The sequence below is a fragment of the Gorilla gorilla genome, chromosome 4 (assembly GCF_029281585.2).
Source record: "Gorilla gorilla gorilla isolate KB3781 chromosome 4, NHGRI_mGorGor1-v2.1_pri, whole genome shotgun sequence".
In the NCBI taxonomy this organism is placed as follows: Eukaryota; Metazoa; Chordata; class Mammalia; order Primates; family Hominidae; genus Gorilla; species Gorilla gorilla.
In genome coordinates this window covers 57892414-57910171 of record NC_073228.2, presented here as the reverse complement: position 1 = coordinate 57910171, position 17758 = coordinate 57892414, and the positions used below count along the sequence as shown (strand labels likewise).

Below are 17758 nucleotides of genomic sequence, written 5' to 3'. Positions count from 1 at the left end.
CAATCACATCATCAGCTTCAGTGGGTTCCAGGCAGCCAACTATTCAAACCATTTTCAAATAAGGCAAAGGCAGAGCTGTAACCAATTAGTTGTCTTTGTATCTCATTTCTGTTTTCTGACCATAAATGCTTTCAGACTATGTTGCAGCTCTGGAATTCTCTGAACCTGTCCTGGTTCTGAGAGCAGCCCAATTCTAGAATTGCAAATAAAAGTCAATTACAATCTGCAAAACTATATTTGCTTTAATTTTGTCTTTTAACACCTTGTTTTCTTAATTTTTATTATTTTATTTTATAGAGATAGGGTCTTGCTATGTTGCCCAGGCTGGTCTGGAACTCCTGGCCTCAAGCGATCCTCCTACTTTGGCTTCCCAAATTACTGGGATTACAGGCAGGAGCCACAGTTCCTGGCATGTTAACACCTTGTTCTTTAAAGGACACACAGGAGGCGATCCTTCTCCTGCCTGTAGATATTGTCATGTCTGGATTGATGCTCAAAATGGCTGCAGCCAGGCTTTCATAAGGGGAACAAGCTTGAAGACAAAACCAACATAAAAGAACAGAGCAGAAGGATGCAAAGGCCCTACGCCATTTGACAATGAGCCACTAAATTAACAAACCTCAGAATTCCTGTTATCAGAGATAATAAGTGTCCCTGCCAGGCATGGTGGCTCATGACTGTAATCCCTAGCACTTTGGGAGGTCAAGGCAGGTAGATCACCTGAGCCCAGGAGTTCAAGACCAGCCTGGGCAACATACAGAGACCCCGTCTCTACAAAAAATACAAAACTTAGATGGGTGTGGTGGCACACACCTGTAGTCCCAGCTACTTGGGAGACTGAAGTGGGAGGATCACTTGAGCTTGGGAGGTAGAGGGTACAGTGAGCCGTGATTGTGCCACTGCACTCCAGCCTGGGTGACAGAGCAAGACTCTGTCTTGAAACATAAAATAAATAAATATAAATAAATAAGTGTCCCTAGTATTTACACTTCTTTAAGCTAGGTTTTGTTACTTGCAGCCTTAATGATACGTGGATCTTTGCCTGAGTCCTTGGGAATTCAAATGCCTGATTTTTAATTAAGGCCATCAAGTGCCAGCACATAGTAGGATCTCAACACTAATTTCATCTGATGTCAGACAAAGGGCATACAATAGTCCCCTGTAAAAAGATATGTAAGAAGACACTCTGGGGACTCAATGATGTGTGTGTGAATATATATATATATATTTTAGATGGAGTCTCACTCTGTTGCCCAGGCTAGAGTACAGTGGCACAATCTCGGCTCACTGCAACCTCCATCTCCCAGGTTCAAGCTATTCTCATGCCTCAGCCTCCCAAGTAGCTGGGATTACAGATGCGAGCCATCACACCCAGCTAATTTTTGTATTTTTAGTAGAGACAGGGTTTCACCGTGTTGGCCAGGCTGGTCTCGAACTCCTGACCTCAAGTGATCGGCCTGCCTCAGCCTCCCAAAGTGCTGGGATTACAGGCGTGAGCCACTGCGCCTGGCTTATATGTGTATATATATGTGTGTATATATATGTATATATATGTGTGTATATATGTGTGTGTGTGTGTATATATATATATGTATATGTATATGTATATTTTTTTCCTAAGAACTAGAAAGTGCCCTCAGGTCTCAAACCACCCCCACAGGGGAAATTGAAAGTTGACGCTTTATGGAAGGAACCCCTGAGATAGAGCCAGTCCTTTGCTTTTTTTAAAATATATTTTTAAAACATCATTCATCTATTTAATAATTACTGAGCTTCCATAATGTATAAAGAGAAAAAGTGACAAAAAGTGGGAGCCTGTAGGCAGACACATGAACAGAAAGTACAAGTGAATAACTAATACAGGGAAGTTACTGTAAGCATCTATCTAGATCACAGCTGAGGCATAAAAAAGGATGTCAGGGTGGGTGTGCACCAGACACAGTGGGAGCTGGGCAGAGACAGACACATAAGCAAAGGGAGCAAAAGGCACTTGGACAGGAGAGCCAGCCTAGCCCAAGTCCTACCAGGGGACTGCACAGTGTGGTGTGGCCGGAACAGAGAGTGCAGTGGCAGCAGGCAGGCAAGACAAAGTCCTGGTCTAGAAGGAGCCAAAGGATGAAGCTGGCTGTGAGGGGCACAGCCTGCAGGAATGTCACGTGGTGGTCTCAAGTAGCAGTGAATGCAACACCTTCCCATGGCCACAGAAACTCCTTGGGTGACAGCTGTGGTGCCTTCAGCTGGAGTTACAGCCCTAGCAGGAATAGAACTGTATGGACTGGAAATTAAATAAAATGTGGGGATTTTTTTTTTTCTTTTTGAAACAGAGTCTCTGTTGCCCAGGCTGGAGTGCAGTGGCATGATCACAGGTCATTGCAACCTCTGCCTCCTGGGCTCAAGTGATCCTCCCCACTCAGCCTCCCGAGGAGCTGGGATTACAGGCATGCACCACGACGCCTGGCTAATTTTTGCTTTTTTTTTTTTTTTTTTTTGAGACGGAGTCTCACTCTGTCGCTCAGGCTGGAGTGCAGTGGCGCCATCTCAGCTCCCTGCAACCTCCGCCTCCCAGGTTCAAGCGATTCTGCCTCAGCCTCCTGAGTAGCTGGGATTACAGGAAACGGGCCACCATGCCTGGCTAATTTTTGTATTTTTAGTACAGACGGGGTTTCACCATGTTGGTCAGGCTGGTCTGGAACTCCTGACCTTAGGTGATCCACCCACCTCAGCCTCCCAAAGTGCTGGGATTACAGGCGTGAGCCACCACACCCAGCCAATGTGGGAATTAAAAAAAAAGAGTCCTGGCCTAGGAATCAAGTTCTGGGTTCCAGATCCCACCTCCATTCTGCCACTAGGACTGTCAGTCATCCTTTTTGAGCCTCAGGTACCTTCTCTGTTAAGTAACAGGATGGGCCAGATGATTTTTTTTTTCCTTGAGACAGGGTCTTGCTCTGTTACCCGGGCTGGGGTGTAGTGGTGCAATCAGGGCTCACTGCAGCTACAACCTCCAAGGTTCAAGCGATTCTCCTGCCTCAGGCTCCCAAGTAGCAGGGACCACAGGTGCACATCACAATGCCTAGCTAATTTAAAAATTTTTTTTGTAGAAACGATGTCTCATCATGTTGCCCAGGCTGATTTTAAACTGTTAAACTCCTGGGCTCAAGTGATCCTCCTGCCTCAGGCTCCCAAAGTGCTACCATTATAGGTGTGAGCCACTGTGCCTGGCCCCAGATGATCTCAAACTGCAGTCCTAGGGTCCTCAGTTAGGTATTAAGTACCTGAACTCACTACATAATGGGAACAGGGCAGAGATGGCAACCAGACTCCACCTTGAATACCAACTCCAACTGACTGGTAGTGGCTCCCCGGAGTGCTGTATTGAGAAAAACTTCTAAAAACACTTTGACTTCCACAAAAAAGAGTGCTTGTGCCCGACTGGTCATGTCTGCTGTGGGCTGAAGATGCCCAAATAGTACCCTGAGTGGCAAGAATTTGCAATTTCCAGCTTCATGTATTGCGTCTTACTGTGGTTGCAGGAATGTGCCAATCACCCATGGTATAAAGATACTGAAGATTAATTTCTCCTGAGGTCTTCTGTGAAAGCAAGCGCTAGGATTCCTCCAGGCTTAGGCTTACCAACCCTGTCCTCAATCCAACACCCTGGTGCCAGTTTGCCACTCCTTCCCAATCCTCCATGGTTCTATCCCTGTTGCATTCATCACCTCTAAATGTCATTACTTTCTGAGTGTAACTCGGACCCTCCTTTCCTGCAGCCAAGACATAACTGATTAATTACACAACAGGCTCTCTAACCAAGAAAGACGACCTTCCTTTAAAAGATGTGGCCAGTAAACAATCCTGATCATTTCTCTACTTTTCCTTTTATTTTCCATTCCCTGGTGTCTTCGTCCCCTCCCAGCCAGGGTCATGGCTCTCAGACGGATGGCCACAGTGCTGGTGAAAGACAGAGGGATTATTTCATACACTAGGGCACTAGCTGTGGTACAGCTGGCAGGAAGAGAGGTGTAATTATATTGCATCTTGGAGCCACCAGCAATGAATTTCTGCATAAAGGACTAGATTTGCCATGTATTATTTACGTCAGCATCAATTTTCCCAGCTGGCTCTATTTACTGTGCAAATTCTCCTCTGTCTGTTTATGGGCAAGGCCATGGTTCAGCACCTCTGGTTATGCTGTACTGTGGAGGGGCCCCACAGGGCACCATACATATTAAACGAGTGGCTGGATTCACCAGGAGCAGGTCATACCCTCCCTTTCTGTTAAATTATATCCCTGGAACTGCAGCGAGCCCACACGTTCTCACCTAGTCAGTCATGGTGATGCAGGCAGGTCTGAAACCAAATCAGCAAGAGGAAAGGAGGAATAAACTGTTCTTTGGGCCTCACTGGGGGAAACTGAAAAACAGCCTCCTAAGGGGAAATCAGGTGGCTCTAGGGCTCAGGGAATTGCCTTTTTATATTTTTAAGAGCAAAACAGAGATGAAGAAGAGTATTTCATTTATAAGCTTATTTCCACCCAGTAACTCAGAGACAGAGCTAAGGAAGAGTGGGCCCCATCTAACAAATGGAAAGGCAGAGACAAAAAAAAAAAAAAGGCAGCAGCAGCAGCAGCAAAGGCAAGTTAGAGGCTTTCCCAGCTTGGCCACTGTGCTAGGAGGGAGCACAGGACACAATGGTGATGCACAGGATTATCCATCCAGTCGCCAGCATGCCTCATCAGAGATGCTCCCAGCCAGGGTGAACTTGCTTTCCACCAGAAACATACACGTTAGAAATAAGGGAAGGAAACGTGGCACCAGTATGAATTTCTGGGTCCTCGCAATGCAGCATCCTCTTTCGCCTGTGGTTTATATGCTTACAGAGAGTGAGGCCAAGGAACCCAAGATGTCTCTTCTGGCCAGCCTGAGAACGTCTGTAGTCACCAGTGCCAGGTGGCAGTAAACAGCAGGCGTTACTGGGAAGAAAAGTTGGGAGGGGTCCCCAATGCTTCCCTGTTTCCCAAACAACAGCACAGGTCATGTCTGATCACCCTGTAATGTGGCACTCTGCTCTGAGGTCCCCCAGGTCCCAATGTCTACCATCTCCTGGAAACCTGTTGGCTGGAAGAAGAAATAAGGAGTCAGTGGAGTTAAGCAACCCAAGTGGGTAGCTTCTTTAGTTGCAAGGTTTCAGCCTCTAAAGAGTTCTTCTCGAAGACATCTGTGGGTATGGAAACCACCCTCCAGGGCCCAAGATTACTGGCATCTTCCTGGGGCTGGCTCACCTGTCGGGAAGATTTGGCCAGACACGCCATGCGCCGGCCGCCTGATCCTCCTGCTCCCTCGATGGTGTCCAGGAGAATCCGAGTGCTGGGCACAAAGCTCCAGGAGCGTCCGAGGGCAGGTTTGAGCCTCCCGCTGTCCCTGTCTCGAGTTATGTGGTTGGTCACCTGCAGCAGAAACAGACTTACAGATCCATAATGCTAGTATAGAGGACATCGATTACTACCGCTTCATTTTACGGAGAGGAAAACAGAGGCCTAGCACAGAGAAATAACTTCCCCAAGGTTACAAAACCTAATGGCAGGTCTGGAACTAGAACCTGGGCCTCCTGACTTGTGCCCCGCTCTTTCCACTAAATCTCGATGCCTCAGGTTTGACCCGAACCAGAAGGCGGTGGGGCACATGTCACCATGCTTTCCAGGCTGGTCTCAAACTCTTGAGCTCATGCAGTCCGCCAGCCTCAGCCTCCCAAAGTGCTGGGATTACAAGTGTGGGCCACCACGCCCAGACACTCAGCCTTTAAAAGGAAGGAAAGTCTGACACATGCTACAAAGTGGATGAACCTTCTGGACATTATGCTAGGTGAAATACTCCAGTCACAAAAAGTAAATACCATATGATTCCATGTATATGAGGTTCCTAGAGTAGTCAAAAAGCATAGATACAGAAAGTAGAATGGTGGTTGTCAGGGGCTGGGGAAGGGGAAAATGAGTTATTTTTAATGGGTACAGAGTTTCAGTTTTACAAGGTGAAGAGTTATAGAGATGGATGGTGGTGATGGTTGTACAGCGTTATGAATGTATTTAACACCACCGAACTGTATACCTTAAAGTGGTTAAGATAGTAAATTTTATGTTACATGTATTTTACCACAATAAAAGAAACTGGAAAAAATATATAGCTGCTAAAAATTACATTTCTAAAAAATCTATTTTAAAACATAGGAAATGGACTCAGATGGTATTTTTTATGTTGTTGTTTTGGTTTGTTTGTTTCTGAGATGAGGTTTTGCTCTGTTGCCCAGGCTGGAGTGCAGTGGCATGATCACAGCTCACTGCAGCCTCGATCTCCCAGGCTCAAGCAATTCTCCTGCCACCAAGGCCACCTAGTTTTTGTATTTTTTGTAGAGGTGGGGTTTTGCCATGTTGCCCAGGCTAGTCTCGAACTCCTGGGCTCAAGTGATCCACCAGCCTTGGCTTCTCAAAGTGCTGGGATTACACGCATAAACCAGTGCACCTGGCCTATTTTTTTATTTTTTCATGAGGTTAGTTTAGTTAGAAAGCTGGTTAAGTGTGGGCTCACACCTGTAATACCAACACTTTGGGAGGCTGAGGCGGGTGGATTGCTTGAGCCTGGAAGGTCGAGCTGCAGTGAGCTGTGATTGTGCCCCTGCACTGCAGCCTGGGAAACAGAGCGAAACCCTATCTCAAAAGAAAAAAAAAAGAAAGAAAGAAAGTTGGCTAAAAGTGTAAGTAAATATGCAGAAAAAGTATTGTATGGAGATATGTAAAAATATTAATATGGTTTCTGTGGATGTGGAGATTGATGACAAATTTGAGTCATATTTATTTTCTATCCTTTCTATGAGAAGCATGCAGACTTTAAAAAAACTACCTCATAAGCAGAAAAAGTTACTTCAATAGCAAAAAGATCCATTTATATGAAGCTCTGGAAAAGGCCAAACTATTGGGATGGAAAACAGATCAGTGGTTGCCTGGGCCTGGGGGACCTTTTGGTGGGGTCACAAGACTGGATACAACTATATCCATTAGTCAAACTTCAAACAAGGAGAAAGTTACTCTGTGTAAATTACACCTCAATAAACCTGACTAAAAAGAAAAAATGTAGAAACAAAACAAAACAACAAAAAAACAACAAGACGATTCCTGATTCCCTTAGCTATTTATGGTGCAAAGCTATAGCTGACCCAGGGAAGCTGGGATATGTCCCTTTCCTAAAGGGCCACTTTGGGGTTCGGAAGCTGGGATATGTCCCTTTCCTAAAGGGCCACTTTGGGGTTCAGAAGCTGACATTTAAGGGAAATAAAGAGCTCGCAATAACTAGAAATCAAGTTCATTGGCCAAGCCTGCTTCCTCACCACCACTGCCATGCCAATGTCCCGGGCCAGGGTCTTCAGCTCTCGGGCCAGCTGCATCATCAAGGCCAAGCCTGTAGGAGGAGGAGAAGCAGAGAGGGAGGGCAGTGGGGAACCAGGGATGGGGCTGGCCAGAGACCAGACTCCAGAGCTGGGAGGCGAGGTCACATTCCACTGGCCCCAGACTCTGCCACATCACTCACCTTCCCTCTGCTGACCTCCCAGAACTGGGGAAACCACCGCAGTGACCGAGTCCACAACCACCACCTTCACAGTTCCTGAAGAACCAGTCACCTGAAGGAATGTGGGGGAAGCACTCACGAACCTGTCAGCCTCTAGGACACATTACAGGACAAGCTTGCTTTTCTATCTAAAACTAGTAAGAAATAGCCCCCCTCATCCCAAATACAGCAAGCTGCACGGGCATCACAGAATGTCATCAGCAGCAATGTCTCCCTCGTCCCATTGGCATGTGTAACAGACTTCAATGAAGACTTGGGTAGAAAGAAAGGGTTTAAATCACAGGACATCAAAACTACACTAAAGTGGCTGGGTGCAGTGGCTCACGCCTGTAATCCCAGCACTTTGGGAGGCCAAGGCAGTGGATCACTTGAGGTCAGGAGTTCGAGACCAGCCTGGCCAACATGGTGAAACCCCGTCTCCACTAAACATACAAAAATTAGCTGGGCGTGGTGGTGCACACCTGTAATCCCAGCTACTCAGGAGGCTGAGGCAGGAGAATCGCTTGAAACTGGGAGGCGGGGGTTGCAGTGAACTGAGATCACGCCGCTGCATTCCAGCCTGGGCGACAGAGCAAGACTCTGTCTCAAAAAAAATAAAATAAAATAACTAAAAACTACATTAAAGTCATCAAATTTCAGAAAGCTCCGCAGAGAGTCCTGAGGCCTCTGGTCATGGATCTCTCAGCAGCCATCTCTCTCCTGTGTCCAGCCTCCCACCATGGTGGTAAGGCCCTTCTTTTCCTTTTCTGACTCCCTCCTTTCTTTCCCTTGTCCTGCTAACTACCACCCTCAAATTCCTAAATTCCTTTGCTGAAGAGTTTAGTCTTCTCTTTACTTCACTGTCTCCTTCTAGATCATGCCTCCAGGCCTCATCTTCCGTATCTAAAATGCCTCCAAATAAATTCCCTAAGTCTTGCTCTGTCACCCAGGCTGGAGTGCAGTGGCATGATCTCAGCTAACTGCAACCTCTGCCTCCTCGGTTCAAACGATTCTCATGCCTCAGCTTCCTAAGTAGCTGTGACTATGGGTGCACACCACCACACCCGGCTAATTTTTGTATTTTTAGCAGAGACGGGGTTTTACCATGTTGGCCAGGCTGGTCTCGAAATCTGGCCTCAAGTGATCTGGCCACTTTGGCCTCCCAAAATGCCAGGATTACAGGCATGAGCCACCATGCCCAGCCTGGTGCCATCTTTCTAACCATAATTTTCTGTCTTTACACAAGCAGGAGAATCCTCCTGGTTTCCCTGGACTTAAACTGTTTTTGATGCTTCTTTTCTCTTCTCCCTTACTTCTTATATCCTGATTCTGGTTCTTTTTCTTTTCTTCTTTCTTTTTCTTTTTTTTTTTTTTAAGACAGGGTCTTGCTATGCTGCCCAGGCTGGTCCTGAACTCCTGGGCTCAAGTGATCCTCCTGCCTTGGCCTTCCAAAGCATTGGGATTTTAGGCATGAGCCACCGCTCCTAGTCTCAGATTCTTAACCCCTAGAAACTGTGAGATAAGAAATACTATGTCTTAAGCCACTAAGGTTTTGGTAACTTATTATGCAATAATAGAAGATATATCATCTAATGGTCCTACAGTAAAAAATACAGTCTTCTGATCTGGAATTGAGAGGTTTGGGCTATAAGGTTAGTTCTTGCCCTAAATATTTGGTCAACTTTGGTTAACTCACTTCACTTCTCTGGCCTTCACTCTTCTCATCTCTAAAAGTGAGGTAAGCACTACTCAGCTTCATGTCTCAACAAGCTGGTGGGTCATAACCAGCTATGACTTCTGAGGTAAGTATTTGTTCAACATTTTTTTTTAAAAGACGGGGTCTAGCTCTGCTGACCAGGCTAAGGTACAGTGGTATGATCATAGCTCACTGCACCCTCCAACTGCTAGGCTCAAGCAATCCTCCCGTCTCAGCCTCTCGAGTCATTAGGATTACAGGTGTGGGCCACCACTCCCAGCTTGTTCAACTATTATATGTTCTAAAGTTTGTAAAAATCATTGACTTTATATATAGTCGTGGGGATGCCCGTGTGAACACGTCATGCTTTGGGGTGAGAGGAAAAGTTTGAGATAAACTATTCTATCTTTAAGGTATCCTCCACATCTAGTCATTTATAAACCAGTGCACCAAATCTTGTCTAAGCACCCAACATGAGTAGCAAAGTACCAACCCAAATGCCATTCTAAATCCTTCCCATTAACATGACTCTGAATGTGTTCAGTGACTGGGCAGAAATCTGACTTCAGGGATGGTGGGCCCAGGTCTTAGTCCAAGATACACACATAACCCCATTTTGGCCAACTAGATGTAAGGGGAAGAGGGACATCTATTAGTGGGCTCTGGAGAAAGATTCTTCATCCCTGATAAAAGGGAGGAGGTACAGAAAAGAACCATCTATCTTTTACTGCCTTGAATATGGATGTGGATGTGTGAAGACAAGATGCTTGTAGCTTTGGCAGCCTCTTTGCAACCATGAGGGGAAGAACAAGAAAATCAGACACACAATCTATTGCCCTGATAGCACGGACCTGCCAACCTCCCAACTCATGTGACATAATTAAATGTCCTCAAGGTTCAAGTCTCTGTCAGACAACCTCTATTACTTGCAGCTAAAAGTATTCCTCACTCACCTAGTGGGGAATGCAGACATAAATATGACATGATCCTTCCACTCAGGGGGCTTTACTGTTCAGCAGGGAAGATGAACATGTAAACAATGAGGTATGTGATTTAGGTGCTCGGGAATTCCATCCTGGGAGTAGCAAGCATAGTTGGAGTCACCAGACTGCACATCTGCATTTCCAGACAGTCTGTAGTAGGACACCTGCCCACAGAGATAGCACCTAGAAAGCTGAATTAAGCAAGGAGGGGCAGAACAGCAGGCTCACCTGCTGGGCCACAGTGCCTCGGAGCTCCTGCAGCACATCCAGCATCTGGAAGATGTCAAACGCATGCACCACCTGGATCCTCCGGAGAGCTTCTGCCTGAAGCGGTGGAAAAGAAAAGCAAGGGCTTTGGGTAAGAGGGAGTAGGGGGTCAAGATAAGGCTGAGAAGGAAGAGGCACCTGGATGCAAGGACTCAGGTCCAGGGTGGCAAATGAGCTTTGTCTAATGGTCAGTTGTCACAGTGGTGGCTGCCTGGGTGCTGAGCTGTAAAGTACTCAGAACTCAGCAGGAAAGAGGGATACGACTGATTAGTGATGTCTCTCATGGGTGAGAAATGGACTGGAAACACAAAGCTTGGTGTTTGCCAGCCCTGGTTTAGGGCATGCAAAGAGTTGGGAGGGTTTCCTGGAAGAATCGGTGTGAGTAGCATCCCAAATGGGATGATGGCATCAACAGGGGTGGCTTAAGGAATACGAGATGTATTAACAGAACAGCAAGTTTGAAGGCAAGGAATGACTATTCAACCCAAATTCTTACAATGTTAAGGGATAATGGGGTTTTCCTGAGTCAGAATCTCAATGGAACCCAGCATCCTGCCCTTACCTGTTCCTCCTCATCCTGGGTTTTAGCCTGAAGCAGCTGGAGGAGGCGGGAAGCTGTCAGCCCTCCATTGGAATCTACATATAGGACGTTTTGCTGCAGGCCATGGGCCACATTTGCTGCCATACAGAGACATACCTGGGGGTGGGGGCATTGGATGAACTTGACACTTGAGAGAGGGTCCAGAATGGGAGCTCCCCACCAAACCTTGCCCAGATTCCAGCAACACAAATGGGCTGAGTCCAAACCCCATTCCTTATTACCCATCTTCTCTCTGTTGGGCTCTGAACCCATTAGTACGCTGAAGCTCCCCCAGGGACCCTGGGCTATGCATCTACCACCCTCACCCCTAAATCCTCCTGACTGCTGGCCTCACATGTACCTGAGTTTTGCCGCTACCTGGGCCTCCTACAATTTCAGTCACTTCTCCAGTATAGAGACCAGCATCAAGCAGTTTATCAAGACTGATGGCAGAAGAGAAGAAAATCAACACAAGAGGTTAGGAGGAAGACAGGGGAAAAGGTACCAAGAAGAAAAGTAAGACATTTCTTTCAAGCACTGGTTCTGTCTTTGAACATCACTGGCCAGGAGGCTTCTCCTGGTGTCTTCTTCTGGTAAGGAGGGAATGCCCAAATGTGCCTTCTCTGGTCTCTCTTCATCCCTCCACTCTTAAAGATCAGCTCTCCAGAGAGGCCTCTGCCACCCCATCAGAAGGTTCTCTCTTCATTTTTCATCTCAGGCCTTGTGGGTTTCCTTTTTTTTTTTTTTTTTTTGAGACGGAGTCTCTCTTTGTTGTCCAGGCCGGAGTGCTGGAGTGCAGTGGCGTGATCTCTACTCACTGCAACCTCCACCTCCCAGGCTCAAGTGATTTTCCTGCCTCAGCCTCCCGAGTAGCTGGGACTACAGGTGCCCGCCACCATACCCGATTAGCTTTTTTTAATTAGAGACGGGGTTTCACCATGTTGGCCAGCCTGGTCTCAAACTCCTGACCTCAAGCGATCCACCCGCCTCGGCCTCCCAGAGTGCTGCAATTATAGGCGTGAGTCACCACGCCCAGCTGTTTGTGTGTTTCCTTGATAGCATTTCCCAAAATTTGTCGCCTTTTTTAAACTTTGATGGTGGCACACTCCTGTAGTCCTAGCTACTCAGGAGGCTGAGGCAGGAGAATCGCTTGAACCCAGGAGGTGGACGTTACAGTGAGCCGAGATCACGCCACTGCACTCCAGCCTGGTGACACAGCAAGACTCTGTCTCAAAAAAACAAAACAAACAACAACAATAACAACAAGAAAAAACAACTTTGAGATAATTATAGATTCCCAGGAAGTTGCAAAAAGTCCATGAACCCTTCACCTGGTTTACCTTAATAATAACAACTGTACTACAAAATGTATTGTACTAGCCAGGGGCCTGTAGTCTCAGTTACTTGGGAGGCTAAGGTGGGAGGATCACTTGAGTCCAGGAGTTCAAGTCTAGCCCAGGCAACATAGCAAGACCCTTTTCTCTTAAAAAAAAAAAAAAAAGGACTATAGTATATCACACAAGTAGCAAACTGATGTTGGTACTATCCACAGAGCTTATTCAGATTTCACCAGTGTTCCTAGCATTCAAGCACGTGTGTTGATGTGTCTAGTTCTATGCCATTTTATCACATTTGTAGATTTACACGACTACTATAATCAAGATACAGAACATTTCCATCACTGTAAGTCTTCCTCCTGCTACCCTTTTATAGCCACATTCCTCCCATTCACTCCTAATCCCAAATCCCTGGCAACCACTAATCTCTATTATGTTATTTCAAGAACAAAGTTATGTACATAGAATTATACACTGTGTAACCTTTGTGATTGGCTTTTTTTCTTTTTTCTTTTTTTTTTTTTGAGACAGAGTCTTGCTCTGTCGCCCAGGCTGGAGTGCAGTGGTGCAATCTCAGCTCATTGCAACCTCCACCTCCCAGGTTCAAGCAGTTCTCCTGTCTCAGCCTCCCGAGTACCTGGGATTACAGGCGCCCACCACCACACCTGGATAATTTTTGTATTTTTAGTAGAGACGGGGTTTTGCCATTTTGGGCAGACTGGTTTGGAACTCCTGACCTCAAGTGATCCGCCCACCACAGCCTCCCAAAGTGCGGGGATTACAGACATGAGCCACCGTGCTTGGCCCTGCGATTGGCTTTTTTACTCAGCATCATTCCCTTGAGATCCATCCCAGTTATTGCATATATGGATAGTTCATTCCTTTTTACTGCTAAAAAGTATTCCATGGTATGGATGTATCACAGTTTATTTAACCATTCATCCATTGAAGGGCATTTGGTTGTTTCCACTTCGGGGCTATTATGAATAAAAGTGCTATAAGCATTTTTTACAGGTTTTTGTATAAACCCAAGTTTTTACAACATTGGGATAAATGCCCAAGAATACAATTGCTGGGTGGTATGGTAAATGCATTATTAATTTTATAAGAAACTACCAAACTATTTTCCAGAGTGGCTATGCCATTTTACATATCCGCTAACAATGTATATATGAGTAGTCCAGTGTCTCCACATCTTCATCAGCATTTGGTATCATTATTTTTTTATTTTAGTCTTTCTGATAGGTATGAAATAATAGCTCACTGTGTTTTTAATTTGCATTTCCCTAATAGTTAATAGTGTTGAACTTTTTTTTTTTTTGAAACGGAGTTTCACTCTTGTTGCCCAGGATGGAGTGCAATGGCGTGATCTCGGCTCACCACAACCTCCACCTCCCAGGTTCAAGCAATTCTCCTGCCTCAGCCTCCCGAGTAGCTGGGATTACAGGCGTGCACCACCACGCCCGGCTAATTTTGTATTTTTAGTAGAGACGAGGTTTCTTCATGTTGGTCAGGCTGCTCTCAAACTCCCGACCTCAGGTGATCAACCTGCCTTGGCCTCCCGAAGTGCTGGGATTACAGGTATGAGCACTGCATCCGGACCGCAACTCCTTCTTTATCTGAACTCTCCTGTTCTCTACTGCTGCAGATGTGGTGAATAAGTTCTGGGCCACATACTCCTGGGCTTGAGCCTCACCTTTGCCACTTTGCTCCTCTTAGGCTAAACTCAAGTAGGGTTAATTATCTCTAACTGGTAGAGTCACTGAAGAGATCACCTAGAACATACAGGCAATGCCTGCACATAGTAGGCACTCAGTAAATGTTCTCTCTTGCCATATCCTTAAGTAAAATAAGAAGTAGGGCCAGAGAAGATGGTGAAAATAATGAGATACTGACATCTTGTGTTATAGGACAGTGCTTCTCAACCAGAGGCAACTGTGCCTCCCAGGGGACATTTAGCCATGTCAGGAGACATTTTTGATGGTTACAACTGGAGCAGGGCTGGTGCTACTAGCATCTAGTGGGCAGAGGCCAGGGATGCTGCTAAACATCCTACACTGCACAGGACAGCCTCCACCCCCCAACAAGTAATTACCTGTCCCTAAATATCAATAGCGCCAAGGCTGAGATACCCCATAACCCTGTTATAGGATAAGAACTCAGATGTCCTGACCCCTTTCCTTCCCATCCATTATTGGTTAAAAAAAAAACCCTCCTGTCTAGACTCAAGCATCAAAAGCAGAGCTGAGAGGCGGCCCCATCCTCCTGCCTCTCTCCTTCTTCCCCAAGTACACACACAAACCTGCCAATGCCGGTGGACAGGATGGCAGTGGAGGTCTTCAGTTCCTCGTAGAGATCAGCGCCATTCACGGGGAAAGCTGAGAACTGAGCCAGCAGCACCCGCCTCAGGGCAACCAGGGCCTGCCAAAGGGCCCCAGACTGCTCAGCAACGAATTGCCCGTAGAAGCTGGCATCCCAGGGTGTCATTCACCCTACTTCTCAATATCTGAGAACCTCTGCTCCCTTTGGCTTGGGATGGACTTTTGTTGTTGTTGTTGTTTCAGACAGGGTCTCACTCTGTCGCCCAGATTGGAGTGAAGTAGCACGATCTTGGCTCACTGCAACCTCTGCCTCCCGGGCTCAAACGATTCTCCTTCCTCAGCCTCCCGAGTAGCTGGGATTGTAGGCGTGGGCCACCACACCCAGCTAATTTTTGTATTTTTAGTAGGGACTGGGTTTCACCATGTTGGCCTGGATGGTCTCGAACTCCTGACTTCTGACTCCAAGTGACCCGCCCGCCTCGGCCTCCCAAAGCGCTGGGATTACAGGCATGAGCCACCGCGCCCAGCTGGCTTGGGATGGACTTTTTAAAAAGACACTCAGGTTTGGAGTGTGGAGATCAGGAGCTCACCTTGTAAGACAAGCCACATTTCTGAGCTACCTCCTCCAGGTCTGCAGAAACCAGGTCCACCACTGGAAAACAAAACACGTATAGCGGATTGGCAGAGAGGACTGGGGCCTCCCACACTTGGTTTTTCCTCATCTGTCAAATGGAGTGTCAATTCTACCCCCCGGCAGGCCGTCTCAGGAGGCCAGTGTGAAATAACAAAGCTGCAGGAGCCGGCGCGGTGCCCTGCACACAGTAGGAATCTCTACCCTGCTTTAGAGCTTGGCTCCCCACGCCCACCCTTCCTGAGCCTCTCCAGAAGCGCGGCCCTCTAGGAATGGAGGGGAAGCGCCCTGCAGGTATGCCAGGGCAGTGCGCCAGCCCTCGGGGCCTGCCCAGGCTGTGCGAGGCCCGCGCGGCTCCCTGGCACGCGCACACCCGGTCACCTGTCTTGATCCTGTGGCTCCTGAGAAGCTGGATCATCTCCTGGGTAAGGCCAGGGCACAGTCCGACCCTGAGCACGCCCATGTTCCCCGCAGGCCGGAACAGCCTCAGGGGGACTGCACGTCACGTGGGCATTCGCGGGGGTCCTCTCCAGACGCCCCTCCCCCACCCCTTCCTAGAGAGGACACAGGCGCGCTGGCTGCCGGAGGAGACAGGAGAGAGGAGGAGGCGGCACCAAGGGTAGGGCTGGGGGTCATCCGCCCGCCCGGGATCCGCCGGGATTCCCGCGCCCAGAGCCCGCCCGCCGGGTCGCGCCGCGCTGCCGCTTCCGGGTTCCAGGCTGGCGCGCGGCGAGGACCTGGCCTGCAGCGCCATCTGCGGGCCGCACCGGGCAGAGCCGCTGCGCCCCTCTCCACCGCCTGCACAGGTTCCCGAGTCCCACGACCCCCTCCGCGCTCAACACGCCACCCACGGCCACATTCGGCCTCTACCTTCTGCCGCAACACACACACCGACCTTCTAAAGAGCCTCCTGTGCGCCAGCTTCCGTTCCAAACGGAACGGATCTCCGCTGGAGACAAAATGCGACACAAGAAGACCCGCCCTTACCGCCAGGGAGCTTACTGTGAGCAAGGGAAAGATAGACAATGAAAAGGAATCGCAGAAATCACATCATTACAGATTATACGACAGGTGTCAAGAAGCAGCAAAGCATCCAGAGGGCACCTGCGTCTATTTTTCAAAAGTTTGTTTTGTTTTGGTTGAGACAGGGTCTCGATCGGCCGCCCAGGCTGGAGTGCCCTGGTGAGATCTCAGCTCATTGCAGCCTCGACCTCCTGGGTTCAAGCGATCCTCCTGCCTCAGCCTCCTGAGTAGCTGGGACTACAGTCACATGCCACCTTGCCCAGCTAATTTTTGTATTTTTTGTAGAGGTTTCGCCTCTACAAAATGGGGTTACACCATGTTGCCCACACAGGTTTCGAACTACTGGGCTCAAACAATCCTCCTGCCTTGGTCTCCCGAAGTGTGGGGATTACAGGTGTGAGCCACCGTGCCCGGCCTTTATTTTTTATTTTATTTTTTATTTTTAAGGGCAAGAAACCTTGGTTATATAGAACACACACAAAAAGATATGATTTGATATTTTTAAATGTCCTTTGCTTTGCCTCATCCATAGGAAGAAATAAAACTTTACATGGTTATCTCATCACAAATCTGTGAGGGAGGCGCTATTTTTTATCCCTGTTTCACCAATGAAGAAACTGAGGTTCAGTGAGGTTAAATCACTTGCCAAAGGTCACCCAGCTAGGCGGCACAGGGCTGGACTTCACATCCACATCTGACTCTGCAAAGCCAGTGCTTTCTAACAGCCCCCCTCCCCACCCCTGAAGCTGTGTACATGTTTTCCTACTGTAAGGTGGTTTCTCTGAGAGCAGAGATCATGTGTGGCCCATCTCTGTATCCCACTGCAACTGCCACCATTGTCACTCCACACAGGAAAGTACTTGGGAGTGTGGGTGTGGCACATTTAGAATTCTAGCAGTGAAGTCTGATCATACGTGAGCCATGAACCCCTATGAACCGTGTGGGCTTTCCCTTTCACTAACCGACTGGGCACAGTGGAGTCTGCAGCCTATGGTTTCAGGATAGAGAGCCTTAGCTTCTACGGACAAAGTTTCCCTCCCCAGCAGACACTTTCCAATATCGCCTATCTCTCAGGGCCACACCACCATCCTCTACATCCCACGCCCGTCTCTCACCATCCTTATTCTCCTTCCCAGGGCAGTGCGGAAGGACACAGGTGTCAGGCATTTTGAAATCTTCAGAGAAGGGCAGGGCTGCTATCACCATGGAATATTAGAGCTGGAAGGGGCCCAAGGGCTCATGCAGTCTGTTCCTTGGTTTTACCCCTCTCATGATGCTGCTTCACAGTCACACTGGCCCTTGGTCTGGCCAGCCACATAGCTAGCCTG

General features: G+C 47.8%; 1 protein-coding gene across 7 annotated transcripts; it reads right to left on the bottom strand.

Annotated features, from left to right (window-relative positions):
• Positions 1-1714: 1714 nt before the first annotated feature.
• RAD51D (RAD51 paralog D) lies at positions 1715-17749 on the bottom strand. 7 transcript variants are annotated; one of them, XM_019027632.4, is made up of 10 exons: positions 17546-17749; positions 15367-15428; positions 14758-14876; positions 11480-11561; positions 11101-11235; positions 10500-10595; positions 7575-7665; positions 7375-7445; positions 5279-5443; positions 1715-5114 (listed from the first exon to the last, which is right to left on the bottom strand). In XM_019027632.4, the coding sequence occupies exons 1-10, from the start codon at positions 17634-17636 to the stop codon at positions 5031-5033; spliced, it is 996 nt and encodes a 331-aa protein (XP_018883177.2). In that variant the 5' UTR covers positions 17637-17749; the 3' UTR covers positions 1715-5030. The 7 variants fall into 7 exon arrangements, with proteins under 7 accessions (XP_018883177.2, XP_004041985.3, XP_055244448.2 ...); XM_004041937.5 differs by lacking the exon at positions 17546-17749 and adding an exon at positions 15789-16135; XM_055388473.2 differs by lacking the exon at positions 11101-11235.
• Between the last annotated feature and the right edge of the window lie 9 nt (positions 17750-17758).